This window comes from Salmo trutta, chromosome 37, assembly GCF_901001165.1.
Source record: "Salmo trutta chromosome 37, fSalTru1.1, whole genome shotgun sequence".
NCBI lineage: Eukaryota > Metazoa > Chordata > Actinopteri > Salmoniformes > Salmonidae > Salmo > Salmo trutta.
This window is the reverse complement of record NC_042993.1, coordinates 20,339,877-20,362,397: the sequence shown is the minus strand read 5'-3', so window position 1 is coordinate 20,362,397 and position 22,521 is coordinate 20,339,877. Positions and strand designations below refer to the sequence as shown.

General features: G+C 42.1%; 1 protein-coding gene and 1 pseudogene across 3 annotated transcripts; one reads left to right on the top strand and one right to left on the bottom strand.

The window, feature by feature from the left end:
* The window catches only part of LOC115176649 (N-acetylglucosamine-1-phosphodiester alpha-N-acetylglucosaminidase-like), a 34,755-nt pseudogene that overhangs the window by 3,571 nt on the left and 8,663 nt on the right, over nucleotides 1–22,521 (top strand).
* Nucleotides 577–12,589, bottom strand: ndufaf6 (NADH:ubiquinone oxidoreductase complex assembly factor 6). Of its 3 annotated transcripts, none has more exons than XM_029736787.1 (9): nucleotides 12,334–12,581; nucleotides 11,844–11,943; nucleotides 9,847–9,969; nucleotides 9,627–9,683; nucleotides 9,429–9,531; nucleotides 6,662–6,795; nucleotides 3,985–4,086; nucleotides 3,514–3,570; nucleotides 577–1,112 (listed from the first exon to the last, which is right to left on the bottom strand). In XM_029736787.1, exons 1-9 carry the CDS (start codon nucleotides 12,522–12,524, stop codon nucleotides 984–986), a joined length of 996 nt encoding a protein of 331 aa, XP_029592647.1. In that variant the 5' UTR covers nucleotides 12,525–12,581; the 3' UTR covers nucleotides 577–983. The 3 variants fall into 3 exon arrangements, with proteins under 3 accessions (XP_029592647.1, XP_029592649.1, XP_029592648.1); XM_029736789.1 differs by having other exon boundaries at nucleotides 11,840–11,943; nucleotides 12,334–12,471; XM_029736788.1 differs by lacking the exons at nucleotides 577–1,112; nucleotides 3,514–3,570 and having other exon boundaries at nucleotides 3,994–4,081; nucleotides 12,334–12,589.

Sequence of the window (22,521 nt, the reverse complement as noted above, 5' to 3'; positions counted from 1 at the left end):
ATAACAATTAACATCGTTAACACAAGTCTTTAGCGTTGACACAATTTATCAGTCTTGGAAAATGAGCAGGTTTCCATAGCAACAGACCATAATACGACTAATTAATGGCGCTTGATCATTAGCATTCTAGTTGGGGACTTTGACTCATACCTGGTTCGCTCTCTCCTCATTTGACGTATAACAGGACCAGATGCTTTGTACCAGCAGCAGTGCCACTACACCAGTCGTTCTAGGTTCACACAGTTGTTAGCCTTGAACCACCCCACTGACATTCTAGCAACAGTTAAAAATGGCCCTTTTCTTTTCAACTCCACAACCTGGCATCTGGTCCAGATCAAAACAATCAACTGGAGGTGGCACTTTCTGGTAAACTAAGCACTATGCTAATTATACCCTTGCATCCTACTTTGGCTGTAAATGGTTGTCAGGAGCAACTGTACCATATCATTTTGTGCTTGTAAAAAGCTATGTTGTGAATGTATACAGCCTGTTCCGCAAATATGACAGTGATAATCGCACTTAAGTAAAAAGCTCTATATTTTCTTAAATGTCATAATTCACAATGACATACAGTACTGTTATTATGGTTGTGACATCTTTATTTAAGAGCTTTAAAAAAAAGAGAAAACACTTAGACCATCAACATGGCTACACGATTTATTACTGAAAATATTCAATATATATAAGGGCATCAGTTCAGTCTCCAGTACTGTAGTTATTGCTTTATAATAATCTGTCTGTGGTCCTCAGCTGTCTAGTCTACAACAGGGAATAACACAGGTGAACTGGTTTAGATGGCATGTTTTAGATCAGAATCCTATTCTGGGGAGTGCTGATGTCATAGATGGAAGAGTCTCTTGAAATCCACTGTTGTAGATTGGTCTACTTAAAAACCAACATACGAGAGTGAGACTTTGGGAAATCGGATGTTGGAACCTGGTATAAATTACAATAGGGCTAAAGATAAGGTCCCACCATGCAGGTCAATAGGTCTTCTTCCAGGAGCGGAAATAGAGCTGGATTGGGATCAGTGGGTTTCTTTTCTGTAGGCTGGGATGGAACGCATCAAAGTCTACCCGCCGCACCCTTTGAAGGTAGTCCTCCAGCACCACCTAGAACAGCAGCCAGAGAGGGGAAACAGCATCAACACACTGTGTGTGTGTGTGTGTGTTGTGTGTGTCAGTCCTTATTCTCTACATGTGGAAGCTAGCGTGAGCGTCATCTTAGAGCTCAGGAATGTGCTTCCTCTTTGCCCTAGATGCACAAAGCCAGCCCAGCCTAAAACATATGATATGATTCAGCAGCTGAGAGGAAAGAGCCTTTAAGGCGTCAGAACAGATTAACATAGTTATAGCGCCAGCAGCAATAGAGCATCATATTTGTGGAAATTGTCCTGGATGGAGAGGATAAAAGAGGAACACAGAATTGAGTGGATTAATGCTCTCTCTTTCTCTAATTACCATCATACCCCTGTTGGTTGGAGCACTCAAGCGTTGTGACCATCCACCCTTCAAAACATAACACACGACGCGGGGCATTTGTCTATTTCGAATTCTTCACCTTGGCCTCATTCTCAAGCCTCTGGTTAATATGTTCTGCCCTTCCTTTCTTGCTCTCTTTCATGCCCCTTCTTTGTGGGAATCAGACTGCTTTTGAGATTGCCAGTGGTAAGAGCCCATAATGCAGTCCCTTGGTGGTCTGTCTGGTGCGATTTAAATTGGAGCATTAAAAGGTCTGTCTGGCCTGATGGGGAGTGTGCTGTGATGGGAGGGAGATTAGGCTATACAGACAGCCATGTGAGGATATTGGGAGGTGGTTGAGGAGGAGAAAGGATCATTCAACAGATGGCTGCTCCTCCATGCCTAGGTTCAGATGAACATGACTGGAGGATTAATTAACCTCTCTTGGGTAGGGGGCAGTATTTTGACGTCCGGATGAAAAGCGTGCCCGTAGTAAACTGCCTGCTACTCAGGCCCAGAAGCTAAGATAGCATATTATTAGTAGATTTGGATAGAAAACACTCTGAAGTTTCTAAAACAGTTTGAATGATGTCTGTGAGTATAACAGAACTTATATGGCAGGCAAAAACCTGAGTAAAAATCCAACCAGGAAGTGTGGAAATCTGAGGTTTGTAGTTTTTCAAGTGATTGCCTATCTAATATACAGTGTCTGTGGGGTCATTTTGCACTTCCTAAGACTTCCACTAGATGTCAACAGTTTTTATAACGTTGTCTCATGCTTCTACTGTGAATGGGGAGAGAATAAGAGCTCTTGGAATCAGATGACTGAGAAAATGACATGAGCTCAATCACGCGCGCTCCCGTGAGAGTTAGGTGTGTTCCTTTTCATTTCTGAAGAAAAAGGAATCGTCCGGTTGGAATATTATGGAAGATTTATGATAAAAACATCCTAAAGATTGATTCTATACATCGTTTGACATGTTTCTACAAACTTACTGCGCGAGCACAGTGCATTTGGATTACTCGACTGAACGCGCAAACAAAAAGGAGGTATTTGGACATAAATATGGACTTTATTGAATCAAAACAAACATTTATTGTGGAACTGGGATCCCTGGGAGTGCATTCCGATGAAGATCAAAGGTAAGTGAATATTTATAATGCTATTTGTGACTTCTGTTGACTCCAAAATGGCACGTATCTGTATGGCTTGTTTTGATGTCTGAGTGCTGTACTCAGATTATTGCAAAGTTTGCTTTCGCCGTAAAGCTTTTTTGAAATCTGACACAGCGGTTGCATTAAGGAGAAGTTTATCTATAATTCTGTGCATAACACTTGTATCTTTTATCAAAGTTTATGATGAGTATTTCTGTAAATTGATGTGCTCATTCACCGGGAGTTTTGGAGGCAAAACATTTCTGAACATTACGCGCCAATGTAAAAATGGGTTTTTTGGATATAAATATGAACTCTATCGAGCAAAACATACATGTATGAGTGCCATCTGATGAAGATCATCAAAGGTTAGTGATTAATTTTAGTTGTATTTCTGTTTTTTGTGACACCTCTCCTTGCTTGGAAAATGGCTGTGTGGTTTTTCTGGTCTAGGTGCTGTCCTAACATAATCTAATGCTATGCTTTCGCTGTAAAGCCTTTTTGAAATCGGACACTGTGGTTGGATTAACGAGAAGATTATCTTTAAAATGGTGTATAATACTTGTATGTGTGAGAAATTTGAATTATGAGATTTTTGTTGTTTTGAATTTTGCACTCTGCTATTTCACTGGCTGTTGGCGAGGTGGGACGCTACCGTCCCACATACCCTAGAGAGGTTGTTTAAAAAAAACGAACGACGAGAACTTGAAGAGAAACTAACACGCAGACCTGGTCTCTTCCCTGGTACCAGGACTAATGAAGCCCCATAGTTCAGTCTTATCTTTGGTCAACGTTTTAGTAAATATGACCCTTTTCATGATGTTACGCCAGTCACAGTGACCACAACCTAACCCAATAAATGCTAATGATTCTTGTAATAATAACAACAACAACCCACTGTCTGGAGGAAGGCAGGGAAAGCAGAAGCTGGTATGTTCTTGCTGAATGATCTAGCCTGTGGAGACAAAAAGGTTCAAACTGAGTAAAATGACTAACACAAGCTAATAAAGCTATAATCCGTTTAACAGAGATGGACGTGCATATAAAAACACCAGTAGCTACTAAATATCGGACTACTTCAGCTTCTCTTTTAAATTCCTTTTGTGTACAAACAAGCCTTAACTAACTTGAAGCTCACAATAAAATAAAGTTACAAGTATTCATCAACGTTAAATGATTATGTATGTGTTGTACAGGTAAAAAACGCATTGTAGTAGCCATTCGAAAAAACGACTGATCCCACATGAGAACACACTATCAGAGCCCTCCAAATGTAATTGAATCAAATCAAGCAGTAAATCTATTCGGCAAGAACAGCCCACCAAATATCATTGGAGGAACACTGTCCTAATGTCATGAGGGTACGTACGTGTTGTAGGTGTACGTGGGCTTGGCTGGCAATGTCATATACCACGTCTCTCACATTCTGTTCCCGGCTTCCTCGGATGAAGTCCTCCTGGGAGGCTCTGTGCTGGTGGTGACACACACACACACACACACACACACACACACACACACACACACACACACACACACACACACACACACCCCTTTGTTCACACCACTTATTCACACAGGAGAGATTTGTTCCTTCAAACCACGAATCTAGCCAAGCAAACCAATTGTCCATGCTGAGAGCATATGGCCTCTAATGGGGTGAACAAAGTGAAGCTCTCAATAATTATCTTCATTATTCACGGCATGTATAGCGATTGTCAGATCTCAGTTCTCTCCTTTAAAAATTGTTATGGCCTCAGGCTGCCCTGAGGTCTGTTTACGGCACTGTGGCCGTCAGCCCCATGATAGACAGAAGTTGTTAACTGAGTAGAAGTTGGAAAGTTTGACAGCAAAAAAATATATAAAACGGGTCATCTGAATCTTATTCCACAAATAAGGAGTGTAGTTTGATATAAACTCAGCAAAAAAAGAAACGTCCCTTTTTCAGGACCCTGTCTTTCAAAGATAATTCATAAAAATAACGTCACAGATCTTCATTGTAAAGGGTTTAAACACTGTTTCCCATACTTGTTCAATGAACCATAAACAATTAATGAACATGCACCTGTGGAACGGTCGTTAAGACACTAACAGCTTACAGACGGTAGGCAATTAAGGTCACAGTTACACTAAAGAGGCCTTTTTACTGACTCTGAAAAACAACAAAGAAAGATGCCCAGGGTCCCTGCTCATCTGTGTGAACGTGACTTAGGCACGCTGCAAGGAGGCATGAGAACTGCAGATGTGGCCAGGGCAATAAATTGCAATGTCCGTACTGTGAGACGCCTAAGACAGTGCTACAGGGAGACAGGACGGACAGCTGATCGTCCTCGCAGTGGCAGACCAAGTGTAACAACACCTGCACAGGATCGGTACATCCGAACATCACACCTGCAGGACAGGTACAGGATGGCAACAACTGCCCGAGTTACACCAGGAACGCACAATCCCTCTATCAGTAATCAGACTGTTCGCAATAGGCTGAGAGAGGCTGGACTGAGGGCTTGTAGGCCTGTTGTAAGGCAGGTCCTCACCAGACATCACCGGCAACAACGTCGCCCATGGGCACAAACCCACCGTCACAGGACCAGACAGGACTGGCAAAAAGTGCCCTTCACTGACGAGTCGCGGTTTTGTCTCACCAGGGGTGATGGTCGGATTCGCGTTTATCGTCGAAGGAATGAGGCGTTACACCGAGGCCTGTACTCTGGAGCGGGATCGATTTGGAGGTGGAGGGTCCGTCATGGTCTGGGGCGGTGTGTCACAGCATCATCGGACTGAGCTTGTTGTCATTGCAGGCAATCTCAACGCTGTGCGTTACAGGGAAGACATCCTCCTCCTCCCTCTTGTGGTATCCTTCCTGCAGGCTCATCCTGATATATCCCTCCAGCATGACAATGCCACCAGCCATACTGCTCTTTCTGTGAGTGATTTCCTGCAAGACAGGAATGTCAGTGTTCTGCCATTGCAAGCGAAGAGCCCGGATCTCAATCCCATTGAGCACATCTGGGACCTGTTGGATCGGAGGGTGAGGGCTAGGGCCATTCCCCCCAGAAATGTCTGGGAACTTGCAGGTGCCTTGGTGGAAGAGTGGGGTAACATCTCACAGCAAGAACGGGCAAATCTGGTGCAGTCCATGAGGAGGAGATGCACTGCAGTACTTAATGCAGCTGGTGGCCACACCAGATACTGACTTACTTTTGATTTTGACCCCCCCCCCTTTGTTCAGGGACACATTATTCAATTTCTGTTAGTCACATGTCTGTGGAACTTGTTCAGTTTATGTCTCAGTTGTTGAATCTTATGTTCATACAAATATTTACACATGTTAAGTTTGCTGAAAATAAACGCAGTTGACAGTGAGAGGACGTTTGTTTTTTTGCTGAGTTTAGTTTAACAATAATATGAGGACAAGGAGATTTGTATTGCTGAAAAGCACAAGGCGGTCGGTCGGTGTCTGTAGACATGCTGCTACACACATTAGCTTGACAAACTAAGCACTCACCGTCCCTTAATGACACAGGAAGTGGAGAAAACCCACCAGGCTTTAGCAAGCTTCAATTGAGCTCAGCACTAGACCTTTATGTTACAATAGCACCCCAGGTGTCAAAACAATAGTGATAGGCAAATGACCTGGAGGCTCCATAAACCTGACGGTCCCTACTGTCACACACACTGGACTAGTAGCGGTAAAAACATCTCCTGATGTCACATCATAAACCAGCTGCACACAGTCCCGTCACTCCAGCTGTGGCTCAGAGGCCTTGTCGACAGATGATCAGACAAAGGCTGTGAATTTGACTTGTAACTACAGCCAGTGCATTTGTCATGGGGTTTCACTATAATTGTGCCTCTGGCATACTGCATTTGGAATAGTGACACACTCCCTCACTGTGTTGATAATGCCAAACCGGTCTAGCAGGAATATAATGTGACATAAAGGCCTGTGCGTGTGTGTCTGGAATGGCAGCATGGCATCCATCTGTACAAAACATCACCAGCAGGAAAGTCATAATTTTGATACCTCTGCTGCAGATATGATCACTCACCAGCATGCAGATGTCCATAGGTAGGTAGACTTTGCGTCTGCTGCTGTGGTAGGGCGTGGCTCTTAGGCACGTCACGATCCCCTGGGCCTTACCAATGTGGCTGGCAGCATGATCAGCATGGACATCTTTCACACCTGGACAAACACACACACAAAGGGAATCAGGGAAGACAGAAAATAACAAAAAGTTCAAACATTGCACCACTTTTAAAACAAATAAACTATTAAATTAAAACATGCTGTCTCGGTACAAGAATAATTTGTCTTCTAGTTAACCTCAAACCTAGTTACCATTTTGATTGACTAGGACCATGCTAAAACCTTAAGCAGACACTGTTCTCTTGTATACATAATTTATAACAACAATGAAGCGCACCCACTTTGATATTAATAACTGGGAAATGCTTTCATGCTGAGTGCCCTGTACTTGAAATAGGTTGAGGTTTTCAGTTAGACGTCTCTTCTAGTCAATTAGACTGGAACAAGCGTGACAGGTTCCTTCGCAGAGGGGGGCGAAATAATGACATTCCACAAGAGAAGATGCGAATGATTCACAGAAATGCAGGTATTTGAGATGCAGAAATTATGCCACTTAATTAATCGCTCAAGTGAATACAGCTTGACCAGCTTCTAAGTCTTCCTCTCATAAAACAATCTGCATGTTCAAGTAATCATTATTTTGTATACAGTGCATTCGGGAAAGTATACAGACTCCTTGACTTTTTCCACATTTTGTTACGTTACAGCTTTATTATAAAATGCATTAAATTGTTTTTCCCCCTCAATCTACACACAATACCCTTTACTGACAAATCAAAAACAGGTTTTTAGAAATGTTTGCAAATATGTTAAATAAAAAAACTGAAATATTACATGTACATAAGTATTCAGACCCTTTACTCAGTACTTTGTTGAAGCACCTTTGGCACCGATCACAGCCTCGAGTCTTCTTGGGAATGATACTACAAGCTTGGCACACCTGTATTTGGGGAGTTTCTCCCATTCTTCTCTGTAGATCCTCTCAAGCTCTGTCAGGTTGGATGGGGAGCGTCTCTCCAGAGATGTTCGATTGGGTTCAAGTCCGGGCTCTGGCTGGGTTAGTCAAGGACATTCGGAGACTTGTCCCGAAGCCACTCCTGCATTGTCTCGGCTGTGTGCGTAGGGTCATTGTCCTGTTGGAAGGTGAACCTTTGCCCCAGTCTGAGGTCCTGAGTACACTGGAGCAGGTTTTCATCAAGGATCTCTTTGTACTTTGCTCCGTTCATCTTTCCCTCAATCCTAACTAGTCTCCCAGTTTCTGCTGCTGAAAAACATCCCCACAACATGATGCTGCCACCACCATGCTTCACCGTAGGGATGGTGCCTGGTTTCCTCCAGAAAGGCCAAGGAGTTCAACCTTGGTTTCACCAGAGAAGAGAATCTTGTTTCTCATGGTCAGAGTACTTTAGGTACCTTTTGGCAAAGTCCAAGCGGGCTGTCATGTTCCTTTTACTGAGGAGTGGCTTTCATCTGGCCCCTCTACCATAAAGGCCTGATTGGTGGAGTGTTGCAGAGACTGTTGTCCTTCTGGAAGGTTCTCCCATTTCCACAGAGGAGCTCTGTCAGAGTGACCATCGGGTTCTTGATCACCTCCCTAACGAAGGCCCTTCTCCCCCGTTTCCATTTGCTCAGTTTGGCCGGGCAGCCAGCTCTAGGAAGAGTCTTGGTGGTTCCAAACTTCTTCCATTTAAGAATGATGGAGGCCACTGTGTTCTTGGGGACCTGCAATGCTGCAGAAATGTGTTGGTACCCTTCCCCAGATCTGTGCCTCAACACAACCCTGTCTCGGAGCTCTACAGACAATTCCTTCGACCTCATGGCTTGGTTTTTGCTCTGACATGCCCTGTCAGCTGTGGGACCTTATATAGACAGGTGTGTGCCTTTCCAAATCATGTCCAATCAATTTCATTTACCACAGGTGGTCTCCAATCAAGTTGTAGAAACATCTCAAGGATGATCAATGGAAACAGGTTGCACCTGAGCTCAATTTCAAGTCTCATAGCAAAGGGTCTGAATACTTATGTAAATAAGGTTTCTGTTTTTTATTTTTAACAAATGTGCAAACATTTCTAAAAACCTGTTTTCCCTTTGTCATTATGGGGTATTGTGTGTAGATTGAGGAAAATGTTTTATTTCATCCATTTTAAAATAAGGCTGTAACGTAACAAAATGTGGAAAAAGTCAAGGGGTCTGAAAACTTTCTGAATGCACCGTACATACACAATATAATGTGACTGTTCCTGTCAGGGTTCTTCCAAATAGGGAAGGAGCAGAGTCATAGTCATCCATTTCTTTGGCTCTATGGAATCTATTGAGAATGTGTTTAATGTAGAGTGGAAATGGGTCATTTCTGTTGTCCAGCCTTTCAGCAAAAATCTACAGGAGATCAGTGGCTATATTGATTCATTCTGATGGTATTTCCATTGTGCAATTATGCATGAAGCGCTCTGCTACGCCAGGCGGAAATGGTGTCATTAGACAAGACACAATTAAAGTTCCCGGCAATGTTCCATTCGCTGGCTGCAATTCTCATCTTTCTCAATTTAGTCAATGTGCTGCATTTGCAAGCACGATTCTCATCATTTCTAAGAGGTACTTGAACACTGGTAAGTTAATTGTGAATATAAATTAGATGCTTTTTTCCCCCCCTCGGGAACAGAACAATGCACATGCTGTACACTCTCTTCAGTCAGTAGAGTCAAGCACAAAACACAGATACACCTGCTCACCTAAACTCTCCAAAAGAAGGTACAGTAGTGAGGACTGGGTATTCTCTGAATAGGCCTCCAACTCCTGGAGGTTTCTATAAGCTCTGTCTTCCAGGTCTTTCTCCTGTTGGCAACAGTAGAGACATACTTCAAATAAATGAAACAGAACTAGAATTGAATCCACACAAATCCATGACCTAAAATGCAACATTTGCTTACTCTCTCAGAGATTATCCTAAGCATCCACCTCTTTGTCAGGTAGTGTTTCTTCACTGCCTGCAAAAGGAGATATTTGAAGATGTTTAAAACAGTACATATCAAATGCATTAGAAAAGCTTTGTTTAATGGTATGCAAAGTCCAAACGATATACTGCAGACTGTGATAGCCTGCAGATGTATTAATGAACATAAAAACAGAAGATGTCTACTCCGGACTGACCCTCCATAGTTCTGCACTGACAGGCTGCACTGGGGGGTCGTCCCTGTAGATTTCCTCCACTGTAGTCTTCCAGAACTGCATCCGCATCAGACCTATGGTCTTCTGGGAAACAGAGTCCTTCACCTTGGAGAGAAACAAAAAGCGAGGGTTTTCTCAATTCCTTTCAGAAGACATCTTCATTGAATAAGTTTATACTGTTAGGCATACAGATTTGCATGAAAAATGTCTCGCTAAACCATTCCCTCACGGTTATCCATTTTCATATCTAGGTCTATAGGTTGATGTATTATTCTAGACATAACAGCATTACCTTCAATAGCAGGATGCCTAAACATCAACACTTAGCTCTGGACATGTATTGGACATATGACCACCCCATTGAGGATTATAGTACCATCATTTCCAATATATGCATATATATTCATAGAGTGCCTTCAGAAAGTATTCACACCCCTCAATTCCTCAACTCTTTACACATTTTGTGTTACAGCTTGAATTTAAAATGGATTATGTCACTGGCTTACACAATAACCCATGATGTCAAAGTGGAATTGTTTTTCTAAATGTTTACAAATGAATAAAAAATGAAAACCTGAAATGTATTGAGTCAATAAGCATTCAACCCATTTGTTATGGCAAGCCAAAATAAATTCAGGATTAAAGATGTAATAATCAAGTCACATAATAAGTTGCATGGACTCAATAAGTTGCATGGACTCAATATGTTGCATGGACTCAATAAGTTGCATGGACTCAATCTGTGTGCAATAATAGTGTTAAACATGATTTTTGAATGACTACTTCATCTCTGTACCCCACACATACAATTATCTGTAAGGTCCCTTAGTCGAGCAGTGAATTTCAAACAAAGATTCAACTACAAAGACCAGGGAGGTCTTCCAATGCCTCGCAAAGAAGGGCACCTATTGGTAGATGGCAACAACAACAAAAATATACAGGTGTCATTCCTAACTCAGTTGCCGGAAAGGAAGGAAACCGCTCAGGGATTTCACAATGAGGCCAATGGGGACTAAAACAGTTAGAGTTTAATGGCTGTGATAAGAGAAAACGGAGGATGGATCAACATTGTAGTTACTCCACAATATTAACCTAATTGACAGAGTGAAAAGAAGGACGCCTGTACAGAATACATATTCCAAAACATGCATCATATTTGCAATAAGGCACAACAGTAAAACTGCACAAATGTGGCAAAGAAATTAACTTTATGTCCTTAATAAAATCATTATGTTTGGGGATATCCAACAACACATCAATGAGTACCACTCTTCCTATTTTCAAGCATGGTGATGGCTGTGTCATGTTATGGGTTTGCTTGTCATTGGCAAGGACTAGGGAGTTTGGGGAATAAAAATAAACGGAATACAGCTAAGCACATGCAAAATCCTAGAGTAAAACCTGGTTCAGTCTGCTTTCCAACAGACAGTGGATGACAAATTCACCTTTCAGCAGGAAAATAACCTAAAACACAAGGTCAAATCTACACTGGTTGCTTACCAAGAAGACAGTGAAATGTTCCTGAGTGTCCGAGTTACAGTTTTGACTTAAATCTGCTTGAAAATATATGGCAAGACCTGAAAGGGGTTGTCTAGCAATGATCAACAACCAATTTGACAGAGCGTGAAGAATTTTTAAAATAATAATGGCCAATGTTGCACAATCCAGGTGATCAAAGCTCTTAAGAGACTTACCCAGAAAGACTCACAGTTGTAATTGCTGCCATAGGTGCATCTACAAAGTATTGACTCAGGGGTGTGAATACTTATGTAAATGAGATATCTGTATTTAATTTTAAATACATTTGCAAAAATGTCTTCACTTTGTCATTATGAGGTATTGTGTTCAGATGGGTGAGAAAAAAAATACAAATATAATTATCCATTTTAAATTAAGGCTGTAACACAAAATGTGGAATAAGTCAAGGGGTATGAATACTTTCTGAAGGCACTCAGTGCTGAACTTTCTGGAATACCTGCCTGAGCCAGCTCGACATTGAAGGCCCTCAGGGCCAGTGAGGAGCGCCGGGCATCCTCAGGGAGAAGCAGGGAGGACACAAAACCGTCATAGTCCCGAGACCTGGGGAAACATGGCATGTGGACACATGCAAGTTATTTGTAACAAGTCAAGTGTAATGCTATTGGTGGACTAACTTCTTCACAATGAAAACATTGGATGCAGTAACACATGTAACAAAAACAAACAACAAGCCAGGGTTGGGGTCAATTCCATTTCAATTCAGTATATGCACTGACATTCCAATCCTCTTCAATGCATTTCAATGGGGAACAATTGGAATTTGAATGTATTTGGTTTAGTTTCTAAATTAACAGCAATTGAACCCAACCATGCAACTAGCTGTGCAATGTAGCCAGTCAGAGAGGGGCCCATGCAATTTGTGCATAGAAGGATGCTTGCCAGTCATACCATTTAGCCATATTTAGCTAACTAGCAAGCTGGCTTGCTTACCTCACAATATCGATACAGTATTTTTCGTTATGCTGAGATTCTGCAGTAGAGTTTGTTGAAGCTCGTATACATTTTACTTCGGTAGGTCGTTGAATACAAATAGCGTGTGGCAATATATTTCTTTGGAGTGAATGAAACACCGAACATTTTGTGGTTAATAATCCATGCTTTGCACTAATGCCAGATGCCATGTTGACAACATACCCTTCAACTTTCACCCCTACCTTGTGTCACAACAAAAGTATTCCTCCCTATTTCATTTGTGTTCCGCTTTATGTTGTATTTTTAAATACAGAACACTCGTTTTAGGTAAAGTATTTATCTCAAGGAAGATAATTATTGGTAATTTAGCGAACAATATGTAGCAGCTACAACTGTGTATTTCAGAGTGTCATTTATAGTAGACCTTTGCAGCAGGCAAAGTAAACTGAACATGATGTGCTCTTGTCTTGGACAACGTCATATATAAGGGTCATATGACTTCCCTCGCGATGATTATGGGAGCTTAAAAGTAGAGTGAGGCTGTGGCACACTTTCAATGTCGATGCTATCATATGGCAACATTTCCAGTTAATTGTCACTTTGCATTGGTCCTAATATGGCTTGGTATTACGCTGTCGGAGTGCAACAATATTGGGTAAGGGCCGTCGTTTCTAGCTCGGTAGCAAAACTTTCACAATCAGACTCAGAAGTTAACAAGCGCTAGCTAGATCGCTTGTGCTGCTGTCTCAAGGAGGCAGACAGGAATCTTGTTAGAACAGCCTGTGAGGAGGACACCGCACTCATCTGACGTGGTAGTCCCGTGTAGTTCAGCTGGTAGAGCATGGCATCAGGGTAAATGAGTATTCCCTGCCTATGTTCTGCCAGCTTTTGGGAATGAATAAACAAACGCATTAATAATTTGATCAGTTAAAGCCAGGCATTTGCTTGATTTATGTTTATCTAGTGCAGGGGCAGCAGTAAAGAGAAGTCATTCTTGTCTCTGACAACAGAGAACGGTATGTTGTCCCTGTGTGACTATACTAGGCTGTGTGAATAGGCTATTTAACGCAAACATGTTCAGTCAAGTGAAGTCTTTAGTACACTTAAGTCCTCAGCTTGCAGTGACGCTATCTTAAATGAACATATACAGTTAAAGTTTACATACACTTAGGTTGGAGTCATTAAAACTCGTTCTTCAACCACTCCACAAATTTCTTGTGTACACACTAGTTTTGGTAAGTCGGTTAGGACGTCTACTTTGTGCATGACACAAGTAATTTAACCAACAATTGTTCACAGACAGATTATTGAACTTACAATTCACTATCACAATTCCAGTGGGTCAGAAGTTTACATACACTAAGTTGACTTTGCCATTAAACAGCTTGGAATATTCCAGAAAATGATGTCATGGCTTTAGAAGCTTCTGATAGGCTAATTGACATCATTTGAGTCAATTGGAGGTGTACCTGTGGATGTATTTTAAGGCCTACCTTCAAACTCAGTGCCTCTTTGTATGGCATCATGGGAAAATGAGAAGAAATCAACCTGATTTCTGATTTTTGTAGACCTCCACAAGTCTAGTTCATCCTTGGGAGCAATTTCCAAATGCCTGAAGGTACCACATTCATCTCTACAAACAATAGTAGGCAAGTATAAACATCATGGGACCATGCAGCCGTCATACCGTTCAGGAAGGAGATGCGTTCTGTCTCCTAAAGGTGAATTTACTTTGGTGCAAAAGTGCAAATCAATCCCAGAACAACAGCAACGGACCTTGTGAAGATGCTGGAGGAAACGGGTACAAAAGTATCTATATCCACAGTAAAATGAGTCCTATATCGACATAACCTGAAAGGCCGCTCAGCAAGGAGGAAGCCATAAAAAAAAAACTTTACATGGGAACAAAGATTGTACTTTTTGGAGAAATGTCCTCTGGTCTGATGAAACAAAAATAGAACTGTTTGGCCATAATGACCATCATTATGTTTGGAGGAAAAAGGGGGAGGCTTGCAAGCCAAAGAACACCATCCCAACCGTGAAGCACGGGGGTGGCAGAATCATGGTGTGGGGATGTTTTGCTGCAGGAGGGACTGGTGCACTTCACAAAGTAGATGGCATCATGAGGTAGGAAAGGTATGTGGATATATTGAAGCAGCATCTCAAGACATCAGTCAGGAAGTGAAAGCTTTGTCCCAAATGGGCCTTCCAAATGAACAATGACCCCAAGCATACTTCCAAAGTTGTGGCAAAATGGCTTAAGGACAACAAAGTCAAGGTATTGGAATGGCCATCACAAAGCCCTGACCTCAATCCTATAGAAAATTTGTGGGCAGAACTGTAAAAGCGTGTACGAGCAAGGAGGCCTACAAACCTGACTCAGTTACACCAGCTCTGTCAAGAGGAATGGGCCAAAATTCACCCAACTTATTGTGGGAAGCTTGTGGAAGGCTACCCAAAACGTTTGACCCAAGTAAAACAATTTAATGGCAATGCTACCAAATACTAATTGAGTGTATGTAAACTTCTGACCCACTGGGAATGTGGTGAAAGAAATAAAAGCTGAAATAAATCATTCTCCCTACTGTTATTCTGACATTTCACATTCTTAAAATAAAGTGGTGATCCTAACTGACCTAAGACAGGGAATTTTTACTTGGATTAAATGTCAGGAATTGTGAAACTGAGTTTAAATGTATTTGGCTAAGGTGTATGTAAACTTCCAACTTCAACTGTACATTGTACTTATCATTGCTATGTGAAATATGAGCATTTTTATGCATGAAATAACTCATCCCCTATTCTATCTAAAGTACAAATCTAAAGTACACATGTAATTTCATTGAGGCAGAGATGTTTCTCCTCTGCATTTGAACTCATCTTGAAGGTTCCGGCAGTTGCATTTCATCAACACTAGAGAGCAGTGTTGGATAGTTCTGTGCTTGTATCTCAAATAATGTAAATCAAATCCTAGTAATCAATTCTCAACTCAAGTTTGTCTGGTTTTACAGACCCTGTCTTTACTTTGTTACTACAACCTCTCCAGCGTTTCTCATCTCATCAAGTAGCATATGCTGCCATATGTTGTCTAATGGCATAGAAGACCCATTCTCATTGAAAAGCAAGTCTACAAAGCAGGAGATGTGGTCTATGTGCCGTATTTATATCCTTTCCGTTTTTGTTTTTTTTTTAATTTCTACGTCTTTTACTTTCAGTTTTGTACACCAAGCTTCAAACGGCTAAAAATACAATATATTTGGTTACTGAAAATATATTTCACAGCGGTTTAAATGGTACAACGATTCTCTACACTATACTTGCTTGTTTTATTACTTAAACTGAAATCAGGTGCGATTTCTGCATAGTGTGTCTTTTTATTAACCCTTATCTTAACCATTTCAAATTCAATGGGGTGACATAAGAGTTGAGACTTACCAAGGATCCTGGATAGCAAACAACTTGGTCTGAAGTGGCCCAAGGCTTTTTCTTATTTTTTTCTTCACATGACTGCTAATCTATGGACACATTGACCCACTGATAATAAGTCAATTGTTTGTGAGATTAAAGTGTTTTTGGACATAACTCAAATGTGTGACAGGTGCTTTTACTTGAAAGAAAAAAGTTCTAAAAGTTTTGCTGCAGATTTCTTTGAATGCAGTTTGTATATTTTGCTTAAAGTTTAATGCAATATGAATTCAGGGCTCAGGATAAGTGTATCATGAGTAAATAAAGTTGAAACTGGGTATTTGTTCTCCAGTCCCTCATTGGACGATGACCTATCTCTGTACCCCTACGGCCATAGCCATGGACCCTCACACTCCCACCGTCATGTCTGAGACTGCCAGCCCGTTGGCCATGGCAACGTCACCCACCAGACCTGGCCCGCCAGCAACCACACTGGGGTGCCTGTGGCTGAGTCCAAAGTCTTCGTCTCTGACGTCCCTGGCACAACCCGATGGGTCACAGGTCAGTGGAGGGAATATCAATTTTGAAAATACCCCTAAAATTGCCTCATTTTAATTCTTAATGGCAAAATGTGGTATTTTTTTTGGTTTCCATAGCTGTTCAACAGTTTTAAACACCATACCCTTACAATATTAGGCTTTTGTCAAGTGAAATTCTGTTTAATTATTGTGTGTGTATATGTGTGTATTATTTCCTCCCTGCCACAGGTCACATTATAGTGGTCCACGACCCACTGAGGACGGTGTCTGTGCTGGAGCCTGGAGGGTCGGGGGGTGTGGGATGAACCAGCGGGAGGCGGTGGAGGAAACGGCTAGAGCCGGCAGGTGTCTCTATGCCCAGAATGGAAGGTTCTTTGCTACTAGGACTGGGGAGTGTTTGGGGAATGTAGTCAGTGACAGGATGCAAGTGAGGGACAGCGGAGGGGTGCAGAATGCCCAGTTTGGCATCAGGAGGGACGGTACACTGTTTTTTTGGTAAGAGCTGCCGGTCTCGTAACATTTCCTTCTCAATCTCTCTCTGTACTCAATTTGAGCTCCATTTGTGGTTGTAATGTGTATAATTTCTAACATAAATTTGCACTTCATGACTTTCTAGACAAATGCTGTCAAGGCTTGTAGTTGAGGTTGTGGAACACTGATCCTGTTGTCATAAAATATGAAGTTCTTATGTTTATTTGCTCAAACACAAAGGCCATTATTACATTCTAAGATTATTACTCATTCTAAATTAACGCAAGTCTTATCTCCATAACAGCAATGCTTCTTTGTTTCTCCGTATGAAACTTTAATGAACTTGCACTAGCCAAACCTCGATGCCCAAATGAAGCCACCCAATGAAAACAACAAACGCACACGCCACAATAACCCTATCGCGTAATATGACGTCTACTTTGGAACATAACCAATTTAGATTAGAACGGTACTCCCTGTTCCCTGGGGAAGTGTTGTGTTGACCTGTCAATCATTCCGTGTAGAGTAATGGCTCTACCTTGGAATGTTCCTGTTTCCCAGATAAGGGTGTTTACGTTCATGCATGTTTGATGGGAAAAATAAGAGCAGTGAAAAAAGCACTGGTCCCTAAACCAATAAAACCAGCCACCTGGAACAGACGGCTGCTTGGTTGTTGTGGCGTGCCTGATGTAATATTGTATGGGCAGACTCACCAAAGCATTCAATGTGTCCAATGTGCCCCCACATCTCATTCCCCCCTATAGATTTTTCAAAGACCAGAGCCTGAGGGCTGTCAACACTAAGATATTTAACTGTCACAAACTGAAGTACAAACATTTCTTGTTGAAGCCAACAAAGCTAGCCAGGTGAAAATACTGATGTGTACAGAGATTTAGGATGCACTTAAAACATGTCTGAGGCAGCCAAAAGCTTATCTCACTAGATTGCAGAATGTACCCTTTTTAACATGAGTATCGAAGTATGTGCTCTCATGAGCACATTGTTCCACAGTTGGTTATTCCTTTCTTGAGATAGGACTGATTGTTATTTACTTTTTCCTAATATTTGTCCCTGAATTTCCCTCTCTACATCCCTGTTTCTCTACTTTTTTTTCTCTCACGTTATCTCTCTGAGGACATGCTGGATGAGGCCAAGCCCTTTGTGCAGTTGGTCAGTGGGATGGTGTGGCTGCTCCGAGACAGCCAGGTCTACATTAACCAGAGCATAGAGACTGAGTGTGACAGGTCACTACTGCAGGATACTGAGGATGTCTTCAACTTAGCCATACTTACTAAAATGCTAGAGATGTATAGTTAGTATTGACATCTTTTAATATTACTTTAAGTAAAGTCTCCCATTAAGTGCAGATCTAGCATCGGCTTGCTCAACCATTAGATTGGGAAGTAAAAAGCAGGACTGGCCTTATGTCAGCACTTAGCGGTAACTTTGTCCTAGACTTGATGTAGGAATCTGTTTTTGGATTCACATCACTCATATAACATTGCCATTTAAAACAGAGTTGTCATAATACTCAATAAAAAATACATTTAGAAATATGAAGAGAAATTGCATAAGGCAACATTCACAAATGCGTGTGGTGAAACACTGTTTGCCCGTTCTGGCTAAGTAAAAACAACAATGATGTATTCTATCAAATTCAGCCAGTATGCTTCAATTACGTTTTCATGCATTTGATTCCGCAGGGACATTCCGCCATTTTGTGGATGTGGTGTCGGCCAGGACAGCGGTTGGTCACGATGAGGGGAAACTGATCCTGTTCCACATAGACGGACTGCAGAGGGTAAAAATGGAAAGAGATGAGGAGATAGAGGGGGGGGGAGAAAAAAGATAAAAAGGGTGGAAAATAATAATAACTGGTTGAGGGAGAAGAAGTGGAAAGACTATTGTGGGAAACAAAGGGAGTACAGTGGGAGGGAGAGAAAATGGGTGGTCAAAGTGAAACAATGCAGGTTGGACAATGCAGGTTTGATAGGAGGCAGAAGTTGGGCCATTTAGGCATATGAAAGGAGATGGGGCTAAGTAATAAGGCTCTGATCAATTCTATTGATCTGGCTTTCTCTGCACCGGTGCAATGAACAAATGACATTGACCTAGAGATTCATGAGTTTGTTAAAGAAATGGCTTTGAAAAGACCACACGGGGACATGTCTGTTCATGTCCATGGCCTCTCCACTCAATATCAGGCCATATAAAGTCAATAAATTGTATCTAGTCAGCACAGTCTCTCGGTGCATATCAGACCAACCACTGACCTTCTCCAATGAATTGACCTTATTTTTCCACACAATCGACGTTGCTTCAGAAATCCTTATGGATTTGTTTTGCATTAAATGCATGCACCTTTCTCCTATATGGCCTTATGGTACTGTACTGTGTTGTACCAACTGTTCTCTCCTCTCTCTAGCATGAATCTTTGGGAGGTGGCAGATTTTCTGAAAGGTCAGGGGGTCAATGCCATCAACCTGGATGGGGGTGGTTCCTCCACTTACGTGGCAAACGGCTCATTGGCCAGCTACCCCTCGGACCACTGGTAAGCCAAACAGAAAGCTTATGTCACATGTTCATTGCAATAACATTACAAGGTTTATGTAGTGGCTTTTATTTTAGTCAAATGTTGTTGCTGTTTGACACACTGCAAATTCTATTCATGATATTCATTCTCTCACCTGCTTTCTTTGTCTCCACGCTCCCCATCTCGTCTATCTATTCCCTCCTTCAGTGTCTCAGTCCCCATGTGGCGCTGCCCTCGGCGGGTCTCCACCGTCGTGTGTCCACCAGTGCCAGCCTGAGGACTGTAGCGGGTACGGACGTGCATCGATGGGCACTGCCAATGCCAGGAGGGCTGGAGTGAGATTGGCGTCACAGCCAACCGCCGCCTGCGGTGCCCACGGTGTCTGTACACAGGGTGAGTGAGGAGTGGGTACAGTTGTTCTCTCTTGAGTTCTGAACAAGCTCTGAGGTCACAATGAAACACCTCTTCTTGCCTCTTTCTTTATCTGTTCTTTCTCATCTCTCTCCTGGTGCAGATGGCTGTGTGTGTGATGCTGGGTGGAGAGGGGAGAACTGCAGCCAAGGTAATCAGCCTTTCTCTCTCTCTCTCACTGGCTTGGTTTGTTTACACAACAAGTCTGTAATTTCTCCTGGTGTGAAACATGTTGCTTGTCCCCAGGACCCTATGATTTGTGAAGAATGTGCTCTGTCGAGCTTTGGCAATTAGGGTTGGTAGTTATAACTTCCACATTCCAGGGCAGTACTTTAACACCTCCTAGCCCTCACATTTTCTTTCACTCACTGCACCCTCTCCCAACCCCATGGTCCTATAATACACTCCTTACTTTCCTGACCAAACCTGTATCCTAACTAAACACTGTATACAGTGAGGTCATGTCCTCATATCCTGTAATACTCCCTCCAAAATCTACAGTATCTGACCGTCCACTGATAACAGCTTACTAGTGTCTTAAAATAAGTTATCTCTCTCTAAGTGTGTGATTTGGGTTTCTATGGTGACGGCTGCAACCAGACATGCACCTGTGCTAACGGGGGCTCGTGTGACCCTGTTCACGGTGGCTGCAGCTGCCCCATTGGTTTCCATGGCGACTCCTGTGAACAAGGTGTGTTTATACATGGGTGTGTGTACTGCTAGTAGTGTGGCAGGATAAGTGTGTAACCCTGCTTGATTGGTGTACACCTAACAACCTTTTACGATCCTCCAAAGCAAATTCGTAATCCCCTCTCAATCTCTAATTTCTCTTTCCCATTCCCCGACATTCCCTCACCTGTTTCAATAATAGCACCTTGGAGCACTTCCAATGTTATGCCTTATTCCCAGTCTCACAAGGATGACAGTGATCAACCAAAGCTTTCCCAGTGGTCTGGCTAGAACATTCCCTCTCTGTACAAGTTCTGCCAATAGTCTCGCTCCAAATCTCTGAATGAACAGCTGGAACGCATTAGCCCTAATATGCTAAGCCTTCGTTACATCACTTCCTTGGTCATCTGATGCCCAAATCCTGGACTGAATACCTTTTGCTTTGGAGATTAAATGAAGCTATTGTTGAAGTCGTATTGTCTGTCAGAGCCTTTTCACTCTTCATGTACAGCAATGCTGTAGTTTCCATGTATTATGGACTAGCTTGTATGTGACAATTACATATTGTGAACAGTATCTTCAAATCCCTAAGAAGGTCTAGGAAACCAAAACATTGGTACTAACTCCTGATGTTGCACGCTAGAGCAGTGGTTTTCTGGAAGGAAGTTTCTTAACTTTAAAGCTTTATTGTATTTTCCAGTGACATCTCATTCTGTTTCCTTGGTGTCTCTTACATCCCTTCCTGTATTCCCCTCATTGTCCCCTGGGTTTGTACGGGCTGGACTGTGGGAAGGAGTGCCAGTGCCAGGACATGTGACCCGGTCACAGGAAGCTGCAACGCCCTGTTCCAGGGAGAGAAGAACCAGAGCATACAGAGGTATGGAACCACCTGTAACTCCCCCGCCTGCTCAGAGCACTAGTAGTTGCAGTAACTAAACGGATCACAACATACTGCATAAAGAGGTTACAAGCCTCTTCATGATGTCTGCACCTCAGTCTCTAATGAGTACTAATAGTTTCATAGTTGTCATCCTGTAAAATGTCTTGTACAGTATCTGGACCACATTCAAAGCCTGGTAGCATAGGTTTTCTCCCAAATATGAGTTGTCTGTTTTATTGCTTCCCCATCATTACATGGTACAGACTTTCAGGATATGTTTCAGTTGGCTGTATGTAGTCTATGGCTCTCCACAACAACAAAAATATTGTTTGACCGAAGTCGTCTGTTCTTTCGACCAATCGATTGGTTCGACATTTTTAAACATATTTTTCCATATAGACACATCCTATGTATTTTGATCAAATCAACTGTATGTATTGAGCTTGTCTGACACTTTAAGCTCACTTTTTGATTAAATAAGACACAAATGACTCTTGAGGGAGCCAGAGATCTAGATAACCAGAAGAAAAAACCTTAACCTGACCCAACCATCCCTCTCCTGATGGCTTTTTTCAAATTCTGCCATTACTCTCCTGAAGTTGCCGGTAATGGGCTACACGAGGAGTCGGCAACCTTTCATGTGGAATGCCAATGTATCTTACCGTATCTACCGATCTGTGTGCCAGTTGTGGTTTCCATATGCACATTTATAATAACGTGTTCATATCTCAATCATTGTCATGTGGTTAATCAAAATGATATCTAAATTAAAATGATACAAACCTTAAGTAACTTCTATTGCCATTGGTCAACTATGTAAAAATAGCCTACATAAAGCCAACAAATAAAAACATTGCAGCCTGCTGGTAGAAAATATCCTATAAATCATATTGGCTATGCATGGCCTGTCTGCAGTGAACTTGAAACATTGTATTAATGTGGGTCTGGTCTGAAGCTTGCTCTAGCAAACTTGCAACATTGTATAAAATATTCTGGGCCCTCAGATTCCTGCTCTAGTGAGCTCGGGACAGACACAGCTCGAGGCTATTTGCGCAAGTGATAAGAAGCAGTGCTTGACTTGGGATGGTGCTAACTGGAGCTGAGTACCAACACAAATTTCCAACTGCTTGAGCTCATGTTCCTCTTATAGAATATCAGCTCAAAAGTATTGTGGAGCTTCTGCACCTAAATATTAACAGTACCAGCACCCAGAATGAGACGAGGACCCACTGATGAGAAGTAATTGGGTAGGCCTGTTCAATGACGTTTCCACTGGATCAGAGCATGACATTTTTCCA

Excerpts from the sequence above, each read along its gene's own strand:
- ndufaf6 (XM_029736787.1), bottom strand. The coding sequence starts at position 12,524 with ATGGCATCTGGCATTAGTGCAAAGCATGGATTATTAACCACAAAATGT. Across the intron at positions 9,970-11,843 it reads TCAATGTCGAGCTGGCTCAG|GTGAAGGACTCTGTTTCCCA; the intron begins GCAGGTATTCCA and ends TTTCTCTCCAAG. Across the intron at positions 9,532-9,626 it reads TTAGGATAATCTCTGAGAGA|GAGAAAGACCTGGAAGACAG; the intron begins GTAAGCAAATGT and ends TGTTGCCAACAG.